This window comes from Leguminivora glycinivorella, chromosome 24, assembly GCF_023078275.1.
Source record: "Leguminivora glycinivorella isolate SPB_JAAS2020 chromosome 24, LegGlyc_1.1, whole genome shotgun sequence".
NCBI classification, from domain to species: Eukaryota; Metazoa; Arthropoda; class Insecta; order Lepidoptera; family Tortricidae; genus Leguminivora; species Leguminivora glycinivorella.
The window spans coordinates 9,012,047-9,035,763 of record NC_062994.1 but is presented as its reverse complement, the minus strand read 5'-3'; the positions used below and the strand labels follow the sequence as shown (position 1 = coordinate 9,035,763).

Here is a 23,717-nt window from a genome sequence, read left to right as displayed (position 1 = left end):
CAGTGACAGGTTGCCAGCCTCTCGCCTACGCCACAAATTAACCAATATCCCATAGTCGCCTTCTACGACACCCACGGGGAGAAAGGGGGTGGTGAAATTCTTAACCCGTCACCACACAGGAATGTCGTGAATACCTTGTTGATATAATTCAAAATTTCTGCTAGGCAATAACCACAAAATTGAAATTTTGAAAAACCCCCGACCGCGACATAGTAGACCGATTTTCATGAAACATAGCTAAGAACACTCCCGACTAATTCAGCTTTCAGACAAAAAAATCTCAATCGGTTCATCCGTTCGGGAGTTACGATGCCACAGACAGACAAACACACACAGACAGACATACAAACAGACAGACAGACCAGTGAGGTACGAAAGTCCGTCACCTCCCTCCGCTCAGTCACCGGTGAGCCTCTCGCACCTCGCACCTCATATTGTATCACTGGTTGGCTCAAGTTTGATTTTTGGCTCAATTTTTTAATAGTTACTAATAGTTAGTCAACTAGCCCCGGTCTCCCCTACGCAACGGATTTTGATGTTGATTATTATTTATATTAGCAATCCTACAACAACAACGATACACTGACCCAACAGGCGATTGTTTTCAATGACTAGAACCAAAGACATATTATTATCGTCACTACTTTGAAAAAATCTCGTATCTCACGCTGCTCCTCAAAGTTAAAACGCAGTAAGTCTATATGCATTCCATACATACTTACTACAATTTTCTTTTCATTGACAGACGAAGATACAAGTTTTTTTAAAAGTATCACTGAGAGAAAATACAACCAGTTTTCATGTTCGTTCAACAAGTTTTTTGGTTAAAATAGCGCCTACGTGCTCTTTGGTTCAAACAACAAGCTACTTGTCATTTGAATCAACAACCTGACACATATTGTTTTAAACATACGTTTGGCTGATTCAAACGGATAAACCGCAACAAGTCGAACTTGTTAAATTCACAATGCAAATTTCTCTCAGTGATAGTGACGGTATGTAACTCCGTATAGACGGATAAAGTCTAAGAAATACCTCAATGCTCTAGAGAAAAAAGCACGGTGGCCTGGAACGCTAAATATTTGTCATTTTAACACATATCAAGCTAACAATATGGGCCAAATTGTCAAAACTAAGGTTCAGAAGTTTTAAGCTTGTGTCGAGAGATGGCAGTCTATGCACTGTGATTATACATTTTACTTTGACAGTAACTCGATCCTCCTTGCTAAAACCTATCGCCTGAGTCTGAATATTTGAACAAAAACTATGAATTTACGTTTATAATTACACGTAATAAGATTCAACTGTCCTCGAAGCACGCGAATCTTTGTACTCTGAGCATCGAACTAAAATCATCTTGTTTAAGAGTCCTGAGAAAATGTGGCTTTTCTTTTAAGAAGGACCCATGTTGAATGAGCAATGTGGACTTTTCGGGTCAGGGATGCTTCGTGTGAATGTAGAAAATAGTACATTACGATACAAGTGCGAAAAAAGGAAGTTCGCTCGGTCGTGTTTTAAATCGACACGAGTTAGGAATTTCCTTTTCGCACGTGTATCGTACGACGTTTTTCAGTACAGATGGCCTTGCGAAGTTTCGACCTGGCATATAATGAACCACTTCTCGCACTAGTGCGTTAAAAAGGCACCATCTGTACTGAATACCATATTATTCATAGGATACACAGATAAAAATGCCTGAATGGATTGCCTGTGTGGTGACGGGTTAAGAATTTCACCACCCCCTTTCTTCCCGTGGGTGTCGTAGAAGGCGACTATGGGATATGGCTTAAATTGTGGCGTAGGCGAGAGGCTGGCCTGTCACTGCAATGTCACAGTTTCGTTTTCTTTCAACCCCTTATTTGCCAAGAGTGCTGGCACTGAAGCTTTAGTAGTTTCATCTGCTTTGTTTACCTCTTTATGGGATACAGGCGTGATTGTATGTATGTATGTATGTACACAGATAAAATTGAAAGAATTGGGATGACTTATTCATACTTTCAAGTGAACCGTGTCAAAAAATTCGCAAATCACAATATTTTTAGCTGTCAACGTGCCATAGACAGTTTTTTTTTATATCTACATCCGGCTCGTTTAGCATATCTCATATAATGGCTAATAATAATTACGGCATCGATCAACCGCTCTCTCGCTTTCTCGAGATTTTGGCAGTTACTTTCACTTGGGCCCCGAGTGGTCCAAGTCACGGAATGTAGCGGGAAATATTAAAATTATACATACATACATACATACATTCACGCCTGTATCCCATAAAGGGGAAGGCAGAACACATGAAACTACAAAAATTCTCAGTGCCACTCTTGGCAATTAAATTATTAAAATTATGTATTTATTTATTTAAACTTTATCGCACAATAAAAAAAGAAGTACAAATGGCCTTAAGGAATTCTCTACCAGTCAACCATTGGGCAAAACAGAAATTCGCGAATGTGGGTGCAGTAAGAAAAATAATTATAGAACAGTATGGAATACTGGAGAGCAGTTTTTTTGTTTGTATAGTTTTGGCCTTGATCTATTTTTTTATTTCTGTATGTCAATAATTCATCTATAACCAGAGTTGGTTGCTTACTACCTATAATAATTATGCTGATTATTTGTATCTATAACTCGTTTTCGTTAGTAAGACTGTCCTTTTTTTGCAAAGTTTGCTGTATTCAACTACCAGCGCTGTATAATGGCAACTTGAACATTTTTTTTTTTTTGAAAACGAAGCGCTAAGACGTGTTTAATGTATGTCATTGATATCATTTGGTTTTCATTTTGTGTATGCGATTATTGCGATTGATATTTTGCATGGATCACTGCCGCTCATGGACACCCGAAACACCAGAGTTAGTATAGACTTGATATCTAGGTTGTTAGTTACTTAATATCCTAAGGGTAGTTCTACAACTAATATTATATGCCAACGATGGCCATTACCTATAGGTCCCATGGTCAAACAAGTTACACGCTTCTTACAGACCTACAGACTAGTTTACTATTTTAGTTACGATTGGACAGTCCCCATGCATGTCGGATAAATAAATAAATAAATATTGGGGACACCTTACACAGATCAACTTAGCCCCAAACTAAGCATGACGACCGGTCTGGCCTAGCGTGTAGTTACCCTGCCGGCGGCCGCGAGTTCGCTAATCAGGGGTGGCGCGTTCCACGGAACGTTCGAATTTTACGTCGCGAGTTTTTTTTTAAGGTTCATATGGATGTCCGCGTGTGGATTAACAAGGCTATTTAGACATCATGATAAAATGAGCACAGATATTTGTTCTACTGAGTCATGGATGTTTTCTATGTATATAAGTTTGTATATTATATGTATCGTTGTCTGAAAGTAATACCCACAACACAAGCCTACTTGAGCTTACCGTGGGACTCGGTCAATCTGTGTAAGAACGTCCTAAAAAAAAAAAAAGCATAGCTTGTACTATGGGTGCTAAGCGACGATATACCTACTGAAATAGATAAATACATATCTATATACACTACAGTATATACATAGAAAACATCCATGACTCAGGAACAAGTATCTGTGCTCGTCACACAAATAAATGCCCTTATCAGGATTCGAACCCAGTAGTGGTTAAGTCATGAACATGGTGACTGGACGACAGTTAATCGCTACCCGCTCCCGCTGCCGCTTATGCCGTGTCGCCTGCGTGCGTAACTTGTTGCGCAATGTCGCCCGCGCATGTGAATGCAACATTTCGGGGATTTTCCTTTCTATTTCTTGCGTTTCGGGCTCCAGGCTGAGTATGTAACTTTGTATGTTATATACAATACAATACAATACAATACAATACAATACTCTTTATTGCACACCTTGATAAAATACAACAATACAAAACATGGAAGCAACACGAACAAAGGTAAACAACTGGCGGTCTTATCGCTAAAGAGCGATTTCTTCCAGACAATCTTAATTAAGGTAGCGGAAATTGATAAATTTACATAATGTCAGTAGGTGTCAGCAAATTCGAAGAAATAAACTTATCGCACAATATAGACTAAAAATTTAACATACATATATAAAGATAAATAACTAAATGCATAAATATCTATAAGTTTCTAATGGGGTGGCAACGCGCATGTGACACTGTTTGAGTTACAGGCGTCCATAGGTTACGGTGACCGCTTTACATCAGGCGGGCCGTATGCTTGTTTGCCACCGACGTAGTATAAAAAAAAATATACATAAATAAATACACATACAACAGTTATATGTTATTGATAAAGAGATAACCTAACCACAAAATTAAAATTTTGAAAAAACTTCCGATCGCGACATAGTGGACCGGTTTTCGTAAAACATGGCTAAGAACACTCCCGACTAATTCAGCTTTCAAACAAAAAAAAATCGAAATCGGTTCATTCGTTCGGGAGCTACGATGCCACAGACAGACACACACACAGACAGACAGACAGACAAACAGACAGACAGACACACACACAGACAGACAGACAGACAGACAGACAGTGGTAACTTATATGTTTAACACACAGACACGAATAAATAACGTCAATTGATTGATTGATTATAACACCCCGTCGTTTGTGCCTCGAGGGCTAAAAAGGTCCCATTCGAAGTAACTAGAAGCTTGTAGGTACTAACTTATCTACGTCAGTATATAGATCATTTCCAGCGCTTTGTAACAACAGATAACCCTTAAAATGTTCACGTCACTTCTGACGTGTGTTCACGTCATGGGGACGCGACGGGGCGTGTAATCATTTTGGAAAAGGGTTGAAAATGTCCCCAGCTGAAGGGTTAGTTAGAAAATAAAGGCTATAGGGACATGTGGACTTATAAATATGTAAGCATTTGCTATTTTCGTCAAAAGGGGTCACTGTATTTGAAAATCCTTTTTTGGGAATTATTTATTTATCATAAAAATCAAGACATAAGCAGTTTGCAGCTTTGCAATGTTAACTACCACATAAATAATTACAAATTAAATTATGTTTGATATCCATTTGAAAATCTTTCACTTAAATTAATTATGTCCATTAACATAATACATATTAGCTATATCATTAAAAATTTATCTCATTGTCAGTAAAACAAAAGTAAATGTTTATGATTCCAATCTATCGCTATTAACATTTTAATGTCTTAATAAAACCACAGGAATCTGTACTACTTTTCCATATTCTATACTACGTACACATAAAATACTACTCTATGACTCTAAAAAATACTTCACCGCGTCACATATCTAACAAAAGGACCACATACCCGTAACATCAAAGTGAATGACATAACATAAGCACAACGTATAGCAAGCAAGGAAAGTAGCAGGATCGATTCCGAGCATGCGCATTTACCACCAACCCCCCACCCCCACCCTTTACCCCCCACTGCAACTGCATCTCAGTGCACACTAGAACGCTGGCACAAAATAACCGAAAAAAAATGACGCGCAGTTCAAATTAAAAAGAATGGTCGCGCGTTCCAAATTCGAAAAGTAACCGCCGCGTTCGAAGTATGAAGAGGAAAAAAAACAAAAAACGTTTTTTCAACCAGTAAGCGACAATATATGTAACCTTTATCAAATTTATACGCATTTAATCAATAGTAAAACTCACAAATAGAATTTAATCCAAGCAAATAACCCTCACCTTACGAACGAAAATTTTAGACTGATATTAAACCAAAATAGTATTTACATTAGTTGACGATTTGAGAAAGTTTATATTAATATTTATAAAACGCAATATTACACTTAAAGATACAAATATAAGGGATCAGTAGTAGTTATAGTAAATTTTGTACGGACGAAAGGTCTTGACACTTGAAGTTGTTTTCAGTGAACATGTTGTGTGATAAGTGTTAGTGGCAATATGTTGAACATGTTTGACATGTGGAGTACGGTTAGCACGAAGCTGGAGCAGTCAAATGTGCAGCAAACTCAGCAACCACATACATCAGGTGGGAGTATTAAAGGTAACTTCATTTCAGGTACTTGTAGACGATGTGCTGGAAACTTTCCGAAATTACCGAATTTCGGTAGCTTTGTAAAAAAAAAAATTTTTTTTTGCCAAAAATATTAGAAAATTTCGGAAATTTTCCGTAAATTGCACATCTGTAGGTTCTTGTAGCTGTATGCAGAGCCGAAGATACTTGTAGAAAACAAAAAAAAGGATTAAAATGAGATATACAACGCCTGTAGTCTATATAGTATAAAATACTTACCTAACTCCAAAATACATGGACGCTATTTCAATATATATCTCAAAAGTTTTCGATTAAAATTGCTAAAATGTAGGTACAGAACAGACGCCAGAGTGAAACTATAAGGGTTCACTTTTCGCCATTTTGGCTACGCAGCCCTAAAAGGTCCGAAAACCTCGAAAGTTGAAGGCAGTAATTGGAATACCTACAAAACACTACAGAACTCAATTTACCTGCAATTGGCTGATTGTTTAAATTCAACAACAGAAAGATCAAACGGCAAAAATGCTGCCATTTGAAGACTAACTAATTTAAAAAAACTACGCTCAACCTAAAAATGGTTGCTCCGTAATGGCTGACTCGCGACCACGTGACCTGACAGATAAATTTTTTGAAACCTATTGTATTTTTTTTGTTTTTCTTGAATGAAGTGTTGTCAGGATAAGATGTAGAGAAAAGGATCTAAAATAAAACATTTTGGAATAGAATTTGATATGTGTGCCTAAAAGAAATAACATTCATTGAATGAATAATCATACTAGTGTGTTTTTGCAGGATCCCTTTTGCTAAATTACGCCATTCATCAGGATAAAATTGACTACTTAAATATACACGGTCCATTTATTGTGTCTACTTATGATCCATATTATTTTAGGTTTATTTAAGTAGTAATAAATATCTTTATAGGAAAAAAAATCGATGTTTAATTGATCATTCCTCGTAAGTAAATAAAAAAAAATAGGCCAAATAATTCATCTTTTAAAGACTCGACTTAATTTTTTAAAGTTGCTACTATATTCTACAGATGGATGTGGCTTGACAGACTATAGTTATACATGGACCCTGAGTAAATGATACACAAATTAGCACTGCCTATAACTTTTTACGATCAACTCTAAACTAAAGATATAAAAACCGAACACTATAATTAGAGACTTCCTCTTTAAACATACTTTAAAAAACATTAAAATACATTATTAAAAAGATAAAACTATTGCGTGATCATATTGTTAAAATTTAGAAAGTTATGTCATAACCACAATTTAAATAATTATTTCACATCTTGCGCAACGCATACGGAAGAAAGTAGCCATTTAAGAATATGAGATGAGCATTGTTTAATTTCCGAACGAAATCCACCGTTTTAAAAAGTTACGACGCCATTTTGTATCTACTGTTGCAAATTGAATTTTATGCTTATATTTTATGTTATCTCCTTGCTTAAAAATCGCACTCCTTAAAAAGGTTACGCTCATTTAAAATAAGTTCGAAATTCAAAATGCTACACTTTCTCATCTTAATTGACATTTGGAAAGTGCTTTCACGCGTGAAAACATTCGAAATTTAAAAAAGGACTCTGTGTGGCCAGTACGAAAGCAATCTGGTTTCTTTTTAAATGCGTTGCGCAACTGAAATGTTGGCATAACTGGAGTCTGAACCAGTTTTGTATGGACGTGTGTAAACCCCTTCTGTATTTGGATTATAATAATGTATGCTTGCAACGTTGCTTGGTAGGGTACTTACAGACTTGTGTGTTCTATTTAAGTTTAGAAATATTTACAAGAGCCTAAAACCATTTGCATCGCTTGCAAGCAAAAACAAACATAGTAATAAAGCAAATTGCGTTCTCATGGTCAGTGAAAAAATGGGACCTATGAGTACACTTTGACGCCTTTTATAGTATTAAAATTATCGCTTCTATTCTACAACGCCCACTTTGTCATTAAAAAGGCAAAATTGTAAACATTTCTAAGGAAAAGCTATCTAGTGTTTTGTGTCGCAGCCTAATATAATTCTGATATTTCAAGTATTTGTGTAATAAATATGTAGTTAAATTATATTATATTACTCATCTATTAATTCCTAAAACCTCATTATTTGCTTATTTGAAATAGTGCGTAGTTTAACTCTTTCGCAATTTCAACAATAATAATAAATTGCTTATTAAACGTTTCTAAGTAAATATATAAACATACGAAATATGATATTGTATACTTATGCGAAATTATTTAGTCAATGGAAAATGTCAACATCGCTTAATTTTTAGGTAGAAACTATAAACTTCGTAATAAATTACGAAGATTTGAGATATTTTATTAAATTAACAATGCCCGTGTGGTGACGGGTTAAGAATTTCACCACCCCCTTTCTTCCCGTGGGTGTCGTAGAAGTCGATGTGATTTTATAGATTTAGGCGAGAGGCTGGCACCTTCACTGCATTGTCAAGATTCGTTTTCTTTCATACTTGCCAAGCTGGCACTGAAACTTATAGTTTCACGTCTAGCCTACCCCTTCATAGGAAAGGCGTTTGTAAATAAAATGTATAACAAATTTTAGTCCCCTCTGATGTGATTTTATAGATTTTGATACTTTTGATTTGAGATTCCTGTACTAAGCTGCTGGGTTCATACTTACATACGTTTTTTTCCTTAGTCAGATGACCCGTAAACTACGAATTCCATAAAACTTTCGAAACTGTGTATAACTTGATATAACGCCATATAATTTGTTTCCACAGTTTTACTTCATCCCAACGCTTTGCTAAATTCAATAGGTTAGTTATTCTAGTAGGTAAGTAGCGCCGAGATTCACCTACTGTGTCTGTGACGTCATCGTTGCATACTGCGCCTGCGTGTCGAGCGTTTGTAGCGGTTTAGTACTGGCGCGAGTCTTTGTTCAAATTACAACTCTACCCCCTTATTCATAACCGTACACTGAGAGAAATTTGCATTGTGAATTTAACAAGTTCGACTTGTTGCGGTTTATCCGTTTGAATCAGTCAAACGTATGATTAAAACAATATGTGTCAGGTTGTTTTTATAAAATCGACTTGTTGATTCAAATATATTGCCGATTCAAATGACAAGTAGCTTGTTGTTTGAACCAAAGAGCACGTAGGCGCTATTTTAACCAAAAAACTTGTTGAACGAACATGAAAACTGGTTGTATTTTCTCTCAGTGTATTACCGTACACTACAGATATCAAGCCGATAAAGTTCGTTTGTCCCTCTCTATCACACTAATACATCGGAAAGCATAGAGGAATAATAAGTAAGGGAAGAATTTTAACTCCATACATCAGTAAATGCGAGTTATTTGTATAGGCATAGTTATAGTGACATCTAGCGACAATCACGCGTCAATTACGCGTCAACTAGCGTAAATTATCAGTACTGCTACTTGTCAATAGATGTCACGACGAACGAAGAGTCTAATGCTCACCAATTTTTAAATAAAATTACAATAGTATTAATCAGTATTCTGTTTTCAATTCCTTCTGATTGTAATGTAAGTTGTAAACGGTTCTAATATTAAATTTTTGGTAGACGAGACACTGTTGACACCTATTATCGAGTAGTGGTACTGATAATTCACGCTATTTGACGCGTGATTGACGCGTGATTGTCGCGCTTTTACTGATGTATGGAGTTACAACTCTTCCCTTACTTATTCCTCTATGTCGGAAAGGGACAAACGAACTTTATCGGCTTGATAACTTTAGTGTATGTTTATGAATAAGGGGGCTGGTGTTTAACTAAATATTAATAAATAATTGAGCACTTGAAGGACACTAAACGCCTATAGGCATAATCCCATTGTTCTTTCTATTATATCTGGAGTAATGTCCAGCAACGTGTTAATGAGTCTATATACGTCCCACTGCTGGGCACAGGTCTCTTCTCATACACGAGAGAGCTCGGGCTAAAGTCCTACGCTAGCCCAATACGAATCGGGGACTTCACATATATACGTCTTTGAATTTCTTTTCATTGTATGTAGGATTCCAAACGATGTTTTACTTCATCGAAGAGCTAGTGGTAAATATTGAATGATATTTCGTGCGTAGGTTCAGAAAAATTCATTGGTACGAGCCAGGATTTGAGCCTTCGACCTCCGGATTATTATTGATATTCACTCAGCCACCACCACTTCACAATACATAGTATAGTGTTTAATGTAAACAACCCTTAAAACAAATTAAAATAAACATATTTATGTTTATGGAATGAACATTTTTAAAACGGTGAATTCATAAGAAATATTTTTTAGTTATACCTCTACTTAGTAAACAAAAATGAAAATAATTGTCAGCAAAACAGGAAATGACTATCTTGCCTTTTTATGAAAGTTAAGGAAATTATATTGATTTGTGTTTTCTTCTACTTGTATTATAATAACTGCTGTAAGATTTACAAAGAGCAGTGTATATTATATTTTAGTCTTTTATTTCCAAAATGTTCTCCAAAGAGCACAGTTTTTTCAAGAAAAAAAAAATTACATTTGAATTGTTCGAATGATCTAAACGCCTCTTCGACAAACTCTCATTTATTAAAAGCACCAAACAGTCTTGGTACTCGCAACTACTTGCCTCGTTCGTCTGAACGAGGCTCGGTGCAACGCACCGCATGCACGCATGCGCTATCATACATGCAGCGTGCTCCGACAGTCTTGATACTTAATCAAATTAAAAATACACAATCTGACACAAAAAAAAAACAATTGTTCTTTGGCGGTGAAGTTCTGTTACAGGCTCCCATAAGATGAGACTAAAAACGTGGACAGCATCGTTTATATTCTCAAGGCCTCCACGGCTAAAGTTCGTCATAGTCATCTGCTGCACCGGTAATGCCGAAGGTCTCAGGTTCGAGTCCTGCCGGAGGTGTAAATTTTTCTATTTTTCCTTTAATTTAAAAATATGTAGTATCGCACGCAGACGCTTCTGCATAATCAAAAACAAGTTATAATCAGAATTAGATTTCTGCAGTAAGACGTAAATATTCCTTTTTCACCTCAATGGGCACGCGATGTATAAATTTGTTTTGAATATTTCAATTAACCTTTAAATAAACGCCTCCTAAAGTACATAAATTAAAATCTAAATTACTACTAGAGCTTATTTACAAAGAATCATTTTAATCATTATCAACCTCTTGTTTTCTCAGCAAGCTGCTTTACAGCCTACCACGTCTCCTTAAACTGTTGCATGTGGCATCTATTGAGTCACTTTTTTATGAGAAAAGTAAATGTTGCTATGATAAATATGTAATAGTATGTAATTGTACCTATGTAAGTTAATAATATATGTTATATCGTCACTATTTTTAAAAAATCTCGTATCTCACGCTGTTCCTCAAAGTTAAAAAACGCAGCGTCTATATGCATTCTATACATACTTACTACAATTTTCTTTTCATTGACAGACGAAGATACAAGTTTTTTTTTTAAAAGTAGTGACGATATGTCTAAGGTTTTGATTGATATTTCAAAATTGGTCTCTTAATACACCGCCTACAATCTTCTCTGCTTTGCCCAAAGGTTGACTGGTAGAGAATGCCTTAGGCATTAAGTTCGCCTTTTGCACATTAAGTTGTTCTTTTGTGCAATCACGGCTCATGCGAGCCTGGGGTCCGCTTTGACAACTAATCCCAAGATTTGGCGTAGGCACTAGTTTTACGAAAGCGACTGCCATCTGACCTTCTAACCCGAAGGGTAACTAGGCCTTATTGGAATTAGTCCGGTTTCAGAAAAACTCGTTGGTACGAGTCGGGGTTCGAACCCGCGACCTCCGGATCGAAAGTCGCACACTCTTACCACTAGGCTACCAGCGCTTGTTCTTTTGTGCAATCAAGTTTAAATAAATAAGTTAAAAACATAGTTCCATTTCCTCCTTTTTGCCAAGCGATAGGTATCCGTACACGTTCAATCAGAAACCTAATCCCAAGATTTGACTCAGGCATTAGTTTTTACAAAAGCGATTGTCATCTGACCTTATAGTGTAAATGGAAAACTAGGCCTTGTTGAGACATCAGACCTTAGGATACGAACGCTTGAGTACATTTACCTAATATTTTTGTAATATTTGCGTAGTGTTTATCTTTGTAGATAAAAAGTTTAATAATTATGTCAGCTCCGTTAAAATTAGTATTTTGGACATTAAACTAGCCATGATGCCTTAAGTTTGATTATTTTTTAACTAACTATTTAAATAAACAAGAGAGAAATTACTTACATTATAATACGTAGTTGATAATTGCCCGATAACTAATGCAAAACATAATGTAAATAGTAGTTATAAAACTTCTTATAAAAAATTAAAATTTTGAAAAAACCCCCGACCGCAACATAGAAGACCGATTTTTATGAAACATGGCTAAGAATACTCCCGATTAACTCAGCTTTCAGACAAAAAAAACTAAATCTAAATCGGTTCATCCGTTCGGGAGGTACGATGCCACAGACAAACACACACACGGACAGACAGACAAACAGGCAGACAGACATCTGATATACGTGTATATTTTTAAACAGAAATCTGACTTTTGTAAGAACCCTGGGTTAAACGTTACCACTTATTAATGGTTTGAACCATCTAAGGCTTAATAGGTACCTAAATCAGTCCTTAAACAGGCTTATAATAGTCAAAGTGCCAATTATGCCTTGACAAGTGACGTATTTGAAGGTACTTAATGAAATATTTATTGATAATTATTGATAAATATTGGTTACGTATTTAGTTGGTATCTCTTACTGGGTTAAAATTCTAAACTTATTTACTACTAGCTTTTGCCCGCGGCTTCGCTCGCGTTAGAAAGAGACAAAAAGTAGCACTCTCTATCCCTTCAAATATCTCCACTTAGAAATCACGTCAATTTGTCGCTCCATTTTGCCGTGAAAGACGGACAAACAAACAGACACACACACTTTCCCATTTATAATACTCGTATGGATTCAGTGTTCGTAATTTATACGGGTTTTGAAACTAAATACAGATGATATAGATAGGTGCAGCCTGGCAAAAAAGAGTAGAGAATAATAGGGGCGCCACCGTATATGTAAAACGTTTTGCATTAGCAACTACTGAGTGGGTAACTTTTGTATAAGAAAAGTAAGTGTTGCTATGATAAAAGAAAATGTCTGGTTTAATTGAGCTTTTTTTTTTGCCAATAATTTTTTTTTATTATTTTAAGGAATTTTAGGTCAATTGTACTCAGAATCACGAGTACTTTCAATCTCACTGGGAGACAAAAAGTGTCCCAGAATTTCCATACATTTTTGTTACTTTCCTCTTTTGTTACCCCATACAATATGTACGGAAAATGGTAACAAAATAAGAAAAAATCGTATGGGACAATTTTTTTAACTACTAGGATTGAAAAGGCTAGTAATTCTGAGTAGAAATAGCATATTTTTTTTTTCAAAATATCACACTTCATAAAAGTGGCAAAAAAAAAAGAAATGCTCGTTTACAGATGTAATTTTCAACATTCACGCAAACTGTATGTAAGTTAGGTTAGTTTAGTTTCCTTATAGCTTCGCAGGAAAATTACTGGCATTCCTTACCTGAGTTCTCATAGATACATTTTCAAAAATGATCGGATTTATTTTGTAGACTTAAGTCCAAGGCCTTTATTACAATTTATTAACAAAACAAATTTTTACCCTTACACATTGACACGCTATGGCCCATAAGTTTGCACTCAAGTACCAAGATTGCTACTACTCTTAAGCTTTATTGCGCTATAGCTATATAAGCCAGGCAAATTTTATCGAAATAAACTAAAAATCAACATCACAACAATAAATTAGCCCTAACAATCTTACAACTACGGTCCTACGTTCAAGTATCAAGAGTGTGGCGTCCGCTCGCACGCTATATGGGTCTTGGCCAGGCAACTTTTTCTCGTGCCGAACCTAACGTGCGACGTGTCACATGGTTATGCGCGCCTGGTACCTGAGTCTGGTCTTCCATGGTCAGGACGCTCAATAATATCTATACATCTATCTAAACTAACTAACTTTGCATCGAATTGAGTAGGACAAAGGGGGGGAGTGTCTCATAGACATATTTTCATCGAAGTTTGACACTACCTCACCTGTTATGTTATGTGCGCCTGGTAGCTGGGTGTACAAAAGTATCTAGGTGGTATAAAGAGGTTGAAACTGTTGAAACGCTGTCTAAGCTAACTTTTTACACCGACCTGAGTAAGATTAGGGAGTATAGACATATTTTCATAGTTTTAACACTGCCACGTCTTGACGTTGTCGCCATTAACCTGTGCACTTAGGGCTATTTCACTAAAAAGCTGGCCAAAAGTATTTATATACATTTCTGTAATATAATAATAATATAATATAGACAAATCAAACTACGAATACTAATATAATAATTTTAATTTTAATATACCATATAATAATTATGTACCTAAATCAATTGTGACGTGTAATATGTAACAATATTATAAATAAATGAGTATGAGTATGAGTATAAGTAAGTAGTTCTATTTTGGTCAATCCAAATAGGTATGCTGTTTTAATTTATTTTTATTTATTTACATCGACTAATGTCCAGCTTTTTTAGTGAAATACCCCTATGTGCTGGGTTTGCCTGGTACCCTGTCTGGATATCTATGGTCAAAATTGTAAGGCATGCAAAACTAAGTAGCCTAGGTATAAATTGAAATACACGAAAGAAAAAAACGACAAGGCCCACTGGTGGCCGAGCCGGGAATCGAACCCGGGTCTTCAGCTTACGCGGCTAACGTCTTTACCACTAGACCACCCGCCCGCCTAGTCTAGGTAGGTTATGTGAAAAATTTGGCGCTTAACAAATATTGGCAGTCAGTATTCTATGATAGGTAGCTATTCCTTCTCAAAATCTTTAGGAAATTGAGTGTAATATCTCTAAAATACAATTTCAAAGCTATTTAATGTACGGAACTCCGTAACTCATAGTTCTATGAGGCGGAAGCTTATGATTGACGCTTTCATACAATTGAAAGCTCCAAGCTCCAACCCACTTCCATCTTACATCACAAGTACGTTAGTGTCATCCATGCTTTTGACTGGCGGTTCGTAAAAGACTACGGCGGCCATTGTGACCTTTAAAATAAAATTGTTATGTTGGTACTAGCAGTTTGCAAAAGATTACTGAAGATTCAAAAACATTGGCATATAACTCCGTACAGATAGATAAAATCTAAAGAAATAAATGACCTCGGAACCATCAAGAAAAATGTATGGTCGTCTAGACGGCGTTTTAATACTTTTTTATCAATTTTAACACATGATAGTTAAGAATGTGGGCCAGATTGGCAAAACAGAGGTTCAAAAGTTTATTAAAGCCTTTCTCGAGAGATGGCAGTCTATACATTTTAGCAGATTAAGATAATTTGAATAAGACATGGAAAAATCTGCACAATTAAATTATAAATTTCATCAAACAACCTTCAGGGCTAACCCTATTACCTCGGTTTCGCTTTGACAGTTAAAAAAACTAATCAATCTAACCTTGAAGGGAAGTTGCGAAAATTTGTAAAAAGCACTGCCAAACGACAATGGTTACACAATCCACTCGCTAAGGTCGATTTCTCTGACAACTAATTGTTTTAAAGGAAATCTGGACAATCGATTGACAAACTTATTTTTACGCGTGGATGAATTTGGAGTTCACACGTTTTCATACGAACTGGTTCGAGATGTTGCGTTGAAGCGCCTTTTGGGAAGCGCAAATGTAACTTTGTAAGCGATTTTTCAAAATTGGAATGTTTTTTAAGTTTGCTATCAACTTTTTAAATTTGGAACTATATAAGGTCCTAATTTATTAGATGCAGATATTTTTACAGCTGATAGTACTCGGTCTCTGGAGTATTTTAAACCGTGAAACATTATAGCTTTTACGATGTTTTTTTGGAGAAAACGGAAAAACAAATTTGCTACGTAAAAACACCCTGTTTATGTGATTATTAAATGAAAACTCATTGAACAGATTCTAGTACCTCTTTTACGTACCACTTAACTGTAACTGGCCACTTCAATGACATGTGCAGTTTTCCCGCCGAACCTTTACGACATTTACAACAAACAATTGTTGACACGACAGACAGTGTTATTGTGACATGTGATAATGCACATGCTGATTTTTTTTAGACGAAATTATAATTAATTTTTTTGTTAGGAAAATGAAATCAAAAAAGTTACATGAAAAGATTTCTTAATTTATATTTAAAGTTAATTATTTTAATGTAAAGTATCATGTGTTAAAATATCTGCAACTAATAAATTAGGACCTTATATGTTCGGTTTCATACAAATGTAGTGCGAAATGTTTCTTGTTCGTATTCTTACGGAAACGTACGAACTTGTCCAGCTATTTCAGTCAGTTTCAGTTCACGAAGAATTGACGTGTCATTAGGGATTGCAATCCAGCAGTATTTTCAATCCAGCTGGATTTTTGCTGGATCGGCGCCAATCCAGCTGGATCGATCCAGCAGGTAAAAAAATGCCAAAAAAAAATTACATTTTGCTCTACTATAGGGCTGTTATTACTAAAATTATTTGAAATAGTGAAAGGAAGGATGAAAACGCGCAATTTTGTCAGCATAATTTATAAAAAAAAACTTAAAACGGTTCTCTTATTTATCTCCGAAAATTGTATGACCGAATATCACTTCCCAACGCACGTTTCGCGGAAATTCCGCCGAATGTTCATTTCCCAAATTATCATATTGTTTTTTTTTTTTAATTTGCCAACCTTGCATTTAAACACACGGTGATGACACGGTGTCATTGTTCGTACGTTTCCGTGAAAAATACGAAGGAAAAACATTTCGCACTATATATGTAAAATTAAACCAGACATATTAGATAATTCTAAATAAATATTACACCTAATTTCATTTCTTGTCCTATATTAACTATCGTATAGAGATTGGCCGTATTAGATTTACACACTGTTTATATTATAGAAAAAACCGGCCAAGAGCGTGTCGGGCCACGCACAGTGTAGGGTTCTGTAGTTTTCCGTATTTTTCTCAAAAACTACTCAACCTATCAGGTTCAAAATAATTTTCCTTGAAAGTATTTATTAAGTTCTACTTTTGTGATTTTTTTCATATTTTTTAAACATATGGTTCAAAAGTTAGAGGGGGGACACACTTTTTTTCCTTTAGGAGCGATTATTTCCGAAAATATTAATATTGTCAAAAAACGATTTTATTAAACCCTTATTCATTTTTAAATACCTATGCAACAATATATCACACGTTGGGGTTGGAATGAAAAAAAAATCAGTCCCCACTTTACATGTAGGGGGGGGGGTACCCTAACAAAACATTTTTTTCCACTTTTTATTTTACCACTTTGTCGGCGCGATTGATATATATACATATTGGTACCAAATTTCAGCTTTCTAGTGCTAACGGTCACTGAGATTATCCGCGGACGGACGAACGGACGGACGGACGGACAGACAGACATGGCGAAACTATAAGGGTTCCTAGTTGACTACGGAATCCTAAAAAGGCGGAAAGTTTACTGTAGAGTCGTTTTATCCTACAAATTCGTTGACTAATACAGTCTGTTTATTTAGTGTTTCAAATAAATAAACAAGAAACTTATCAATAAAACAGATAATAACATTTCTAAACTGATAAGAGAATGATAAGCTTTGAATTATGTCTAAGAACTTTGTACTATTAACATACAAACCTGCTCTATTGTCTCTACAGCTATGCGCTGGCAAAATAACTGATGTCTAGTTATATCTAGTAATTTAAAAATAAACATAGGTTAGACACCGTTTATGTTCATACAAAAACACAAATTCATTAAAATATTATTAATACCTATATAAAATCATAAAGGTAACGTAACATGAAGCACAGACCCATAATAGGTCAAATATTCAAACGAATAAGACGTACCAACATAACGATACAAAGAGAAAATTCGAACAACGAACTGGCAGTCTTAAAAAAGAAAGCCCTTTAAAAAAAAGTTAAAATTCGAATTTCGAAATTTCGCGACAGGACGCCTAGCATTGTGACCGGCTCGATTAAACAAAATCCAAATTTAAACCATTTCATTATCAACCTTATAAATTATTGTTTACGGTTGAATTCCGCTTGAGGTAGGTTGCGGCGTGAAGCCAACTCTAAAGTATGTCACAAGTTGAATAGCACGGCACAAGGTCGGTCTATCTGTGAGCGTTGCGCGTCAAAACCGCGGATGTGACAAACGTCAGCCTATTCGATATTTGAATTTATTCGTTCCGTTTTACTTTCAATTCAAATAAAGAACTTCCTAAATGTGCAGATAATATTAACTTAGGCATTTTGAATGTTTAGAAATTTATTAAGAACGTTTTATATTAATAATTGTTATTAGTCATGATTTCTACGAAAGACCTTCTAGAAATATTGCGCTTTTTCTTGACCTATGTGTGTCTATAACTAGTTATCTGTGTTTGCATCTGCTTTATGATGTTATTAAAGAACTTAGTACCTTTTTAGTTTCTTTTTTCAAGTGTCAAATTTGATACATAATAATATATGTTGCCAGTATGTTGTTGACAACATTGCTTTTATTGGATTACTATACAAATGTATAGTGTATAGTTTTCCATCGTATTTTCTCGGAAACGTTCGTATTTATCGTGGTCAGTCAACGTTTAGTAGGTACTTCTTGTACTGAGAGTAACTGAAATAGTATAAAAAAAACGAAGTAAAATAATTTCCCACTACACCTATATGTAGATCTGTATTGACTAAGTGCCTTTAGACTTTTGATACATTCTAGTTCTTTTTGGTTTAGATATGATTTGATAAGTTTTTCTGAGTTTCCAGGATATTCATGAATGAAACCTTTCCATACAGCTTCCTAGGCACACTATTACCATTCATAACAGTTACTAAAACACTAAACACTCTAAACAGTTTAGTATGTAACTACATACACATGTACAGTTGGCAACTAATTTATCGAATTTATTTAGCAAAATTCGTAATAAAAATCTTGCAACTTGAAAACCGGTTAAACATCATCTACCCTGGTAACACAATTCCGTTTGGTATTTTTTCCCCGCACTAGTTCGCAATTTAGTACATTTCTTGTCACGTTGAATGAAACTGCTAAAGGCTATTGCTGAAAAATGTCATACATCCTTGACAATTTCTATTGACAGCGGGTAACCGATTTTTGAATCTTTTCACGGCTAGTTCGAATTCAGAAAATTGTCACCGAATGAAACTGCTACCATTTTCAGTGACAATTTTCTGAATTACTCCGTGTCGATTTAAAACATTCCCTTCCTGTTTGTATTTGTCACCTCTCGAACCTCCTCTTTTCCGCACTTTTATCGTAAAGCACTATTTTGCAGTGCTAATGGTGCTCCAGTAGTACCAAAAATGTTTCATTTCTTGTCAGGTTGAAACTTCAGAGGGCCATCTGTACTGAAATTAAAGATAAAAAAAAGTAAAAATAGAATTTAAAAAAAAAATGTAATGAGAATCTAAAGAGGGATAAGATAGAATTACGTTATGTTTTTCTCTCGTGATATATTTTTAAATCGACCTTGTTTTCACGAGACACAAAATTCACCGAAAGGTACATTTTTTCTGCAACTGACCCAAATACGCCGTATGGTACACGTGCGAAAAGGAAATTCGAATCTCGTGTAGATTTAAAATACTCCCTTTATTGGTAGTGTTTTAATTTATCAATTTTCGAACCTCCTCTTTTCGGTACTTGTATCGTAATGTACTTATTTAGCCCTTAACAGTGTGTCTAAAATAAGTATAGCCGAGTGTGCGAATGATGTAAGCCCTACGTTAAGTGCGAAGATCAACACGCCTTGCGCAAGAGTCTGCGCCGAGGAAGGAACGATCGCGCACTGAGTTTCGACCATATGCGTCGAACCCTCCTTAGAACCTGTACACTCCTTTTTGCTGTGTACTTAACACAGCAAAAAGGAGTGTACACGTTTCTAATAGGTTGGCAACGCGCACGTGACACTCCTGGAGTTTCAGGCGTCCATAGATTACGGTGACCGCTTTCCATCAGGCGGACCATATGCTTGTTTGCCACCGACGTAGTATAAAAAAAATACACCGGGTGAATTGAAGATATTGTCAAGTTGCGAGAAAGAGTGGCGGTTGTTTATACACTTATTAATATACATATTTTTTTTTTTAATTTTCTTTAAACCCCTTAATTACTATGTGTCGAAACTTCAGCTGTTTCATGTGCTCTGCTTACCAGTTTTGGAAACACAGGAGTAGAGTATATGTAAAGCAACATTCATATGTTTGTTTGTGACGTAACGGCCCTACGGTGTGCGAAGATCAACAATGTGTTGCGCAAACGCAGTGTGGTAGGAAATATTCGTTTCATTGAACGAATTGGTAGAGCGGTTCAATGGTAGAGCCACAGAGTATATTTTATAGTTATTTGTTATACAAGGGGGCAAAGTTGTATTTTAACGCCGAGTGTGGAATTGAAAAACGAGCAAGTGAAAGGATTCTAAGGTTCGAGAATAGAATCCTGAACTTGCGAGTTTTTTAACACACGAGAAGTAAAATACATTTGCACCTGAGTGTAACACAAAATTTTTCCCCTCACTATAGCGAGGAAACTACAACGCAAAAAATGCATTTATCACTGCTTCCAGTAGTTCCACAGGTGGTAAATCATCTTTATTACTAGATTCACCTACTTTTATCAATTTTAAAGCAGTAAATTTGACTTTATTCAAAGTCAAATTACTTTACCCACTAGTGGATAAAATGCGTTTTTACCCGCTGGTATTAAAGGACAAAACACGTGTTTCCGAGCTAGTGAGGGGAAAACGATATTACCGTACAGCCGGGCATTTTTTAGAATTTGGGCCCCCCAAGTAGCGTAAGTCGTTAATAAAAATTAACTCGCTGTCAGTTTTGCGACAGCCTTCTTGAGCTTACCGTGGGCCTCAGTCAATCTGTGTAAGAATATCCTATAATATTTATTTATTTAATCAAGCATAAAATTATGTCTAAAAATTTACTTTTTTCACATTCTGAAATGTAGATTATGTTACTAACACAAAATAGTACATTACGATACAAGTGCGTAAAAAAGGAAGTTCGAAACGAGTGGCTATAAATTAAAACACGACCGAAGGGAGTGTTTTAAATCGACACGAGTTACGAATTTCCTTTTCGCACGTGTATCGAACGACGTTTTTCAGTACAGATGAGCCTCCGAAGTTTCGACCTGGCATATAATGAACCACTTCTCGAACTAGTGCGTAAAAAAACGACCATCTGTACTGAAATAGTACATTACGATACAAGTGCGTAAAAAAGGAAGTTCGAAACGAGTGGCTATAGATTAAAACACGACCGAAGGGAGTGTTTTAAATCGACACGAGTTACGAAAAACCCCCAACCGCGACATAGTAGACCGATTTTCATGAAACATGGCTAAGAACACTCCCGACTAACTCAGCTTTCAGACAAAAAAAAATCTAAATCGGTTCATCCGTTCGGGAGCTACGATGCACACACAGACAGACAGACAAACAGACAGACAGACACGTCAAACTTATAACACAATCGTTTTTGCGTCGGGGGTTAAAAAGGTTTTACCTCTACATGAATAATTACGGTTGCTTAGCTACACAAAAACAAACTTTTGTCTATGACCCATGGTTACTATGAATCATAGTACTTAGTATGCGCCAATGCTTTCCCTTGAAAATGTTGCAATGAGGAAAATACCGTACGGTGCGACTACGATGTAAGTACAGTCAACAACATATTTCTGAATTCAGACAAACTGCCAAAAATATGTATACAGAACATAATTTCCTGTACATAAAGGTGTGTATACATATGATTGATTGTTTTTTTTTTTTAACTCAACTAGTATCGACCTTTTCATTTGTGAAAAATGTATTTAGCGCTAAAATGTTTTTTACTATAATGCTGTGTACAATTGTAATCTTAATGTAAGTAATATATAAGTTGCTAATGTAAGGAATAATTTACAATGTTGTTTGCCTGCATTAGTTATTGTACCTATTATAAAAAAAAAAAAAAAATTGGCACTTACTTTTTCCGTATTCACAGATGTGTTGTTGACTGTACCTACTCAACACTACACCTAGCTTCATACATATAGGTACTATAGATAGACAACCAAATCTTGGCATTAAAAACCGGCCAAGAGCGTGTCGGGCCACACTCAGTGTAGGGTTCCGTGGTTTCCCGTATTTTTTTCAAAAACTGTTCAACCTATCAAGTTCAAAATAATTTTCCTAGAAAGTCTTCATAAAGTTCTACTTTACTCTACTTCTCTACGTCTACTTTTGTGATTTTTTTCATATTTTTTAAACTTATGGTTCAAAAATTAGAGGGGAGGGGGACACATTTTCTTTACTTTTGGAGCGATTATTTCCGAAAATATTAACAATATCAAAAAACGATTTTTGTAAACCCCTATTCATTTTTAAATACCTATCCAACAATATATCACACGTTAGGGTTGACACGAAAAAAAAAACACTCCCCACTTAACGTGTAGGTTGGGTACCCTAACAAAACATTTTTTTCCACTTTTTATTTTACAACTTTGTCGGCGTAATTGATATACATATTGGTACTAAATTTCAGCTTTCTAGTGCTAATAATCACTGAGATTATCTGCGGACGCGAGAAATGTAAGGACTAATTGTCGCCATAAAATGCGTGCCCTATAAAAGGCTTAAAAAATATTGAAAACATAAGGGCAGGGCGGTTCTCAGGGATGACGTTCGGTGCCTGATTTCGGTGGTGATTTTTATTTACTACTTTATTGATATGTCAGTCAATTTACTAAAGTCTAGCCTAGATATAAAAAATATTGGTGGTGGAGGCCTCCATTAGAACCTTATAGTTTGTAAGAAATCTGACATTTTAAAATCACCGAAATTATGTATGGGCACTGTAATCAATTTGCCCCACCGAATTCAATTTTTTACACATTATTCCACATTTCAACTAAATATATAACTTATTATTAAATTTATTGATATTTTTCATTTTAATTCGATGACAGGTCATGTAAAAAGGCTCATAATCGCGCAATTTTACTAAATTTAACATATATTCATGCTAGTCATTATCGAGTAGAGAATTTTGTACCCATAGAGTGGCTTAATTTGCTTAGAAACATAGTTCTATGTTTTTACAAGGTATATCCTACTATTTAAGTATGAAATATTAGAAAATAATGAACATTTAATCAGTTTACAACGTGGCAATCGAAGTCGGTGGTCACTTTTTTTGATATCGGTGGTCAAAAAATCCACCGAAACCACGGAAACTCCACTGATATCAAATTTTATAGCTTTTTTGGAGATAACTGCAATAGCATGAATGATACAGAGGAGATGTTATAATGACGTAATAACATACTTTCAAGGATTTGTTAGTACCTTACATAACGACAAATGGACCTAAACTGTGGGAGTAAATTGATCCACCGAATCTTAAAAAACATGGGACCAAACCCAGCGAACGACTGAGAAACCTTTAAAAAGTCCCCTTTATAAAACGGTACTGCATCTCCTCTACACTGAATGGTTAAAACATAGCTAAAACTAACTATATTTGTGCTACTACGTCCCTGATCTACTAATTTGTAAGAGTAATGTCATGTTTAAAAAATTACACCGAAATCAGTCACTAGCCCGGGACACATGGTAAATTTGTCTTTACTCGATGAGTTTAGC

At 35.5% G+C, this 23,717-nt stretch overlaps 1 protein-coding gene across 5 annotated transcripts in view; it reads left to right on the top strand.

The window, feature by feature from the left end:
- The window catches only part of LOC125238863 (probable nuclear hormone receptor HR3), a 243,604-nt gene that overhangs the window by 84,366 nt on the left and 135,521 nt on the right, over positions 1-23,717 (top strand). Inside the window, exon 2 of one of the 5 annotated variants that reach the window (XM_048146332.1) lies at positions 5,827-5,962. The exons of 3 other annotated variants lie outside the window; for them this stretch is intronic. In XM_048146332.1, the coding sequence (XP_048002289.1) occupies positions 5,860-5,962 (103 nt within the window). In that variant the 5' untranslated portion in view covers positions 5,827-5,859. Of the gene's footprint in view, positions 1-5,826; positions 5,963-23,717 lie in introns of those variants that run through there. One more of the 5 variants, XM_048146333.1, reaches the window with a different exon arrangement.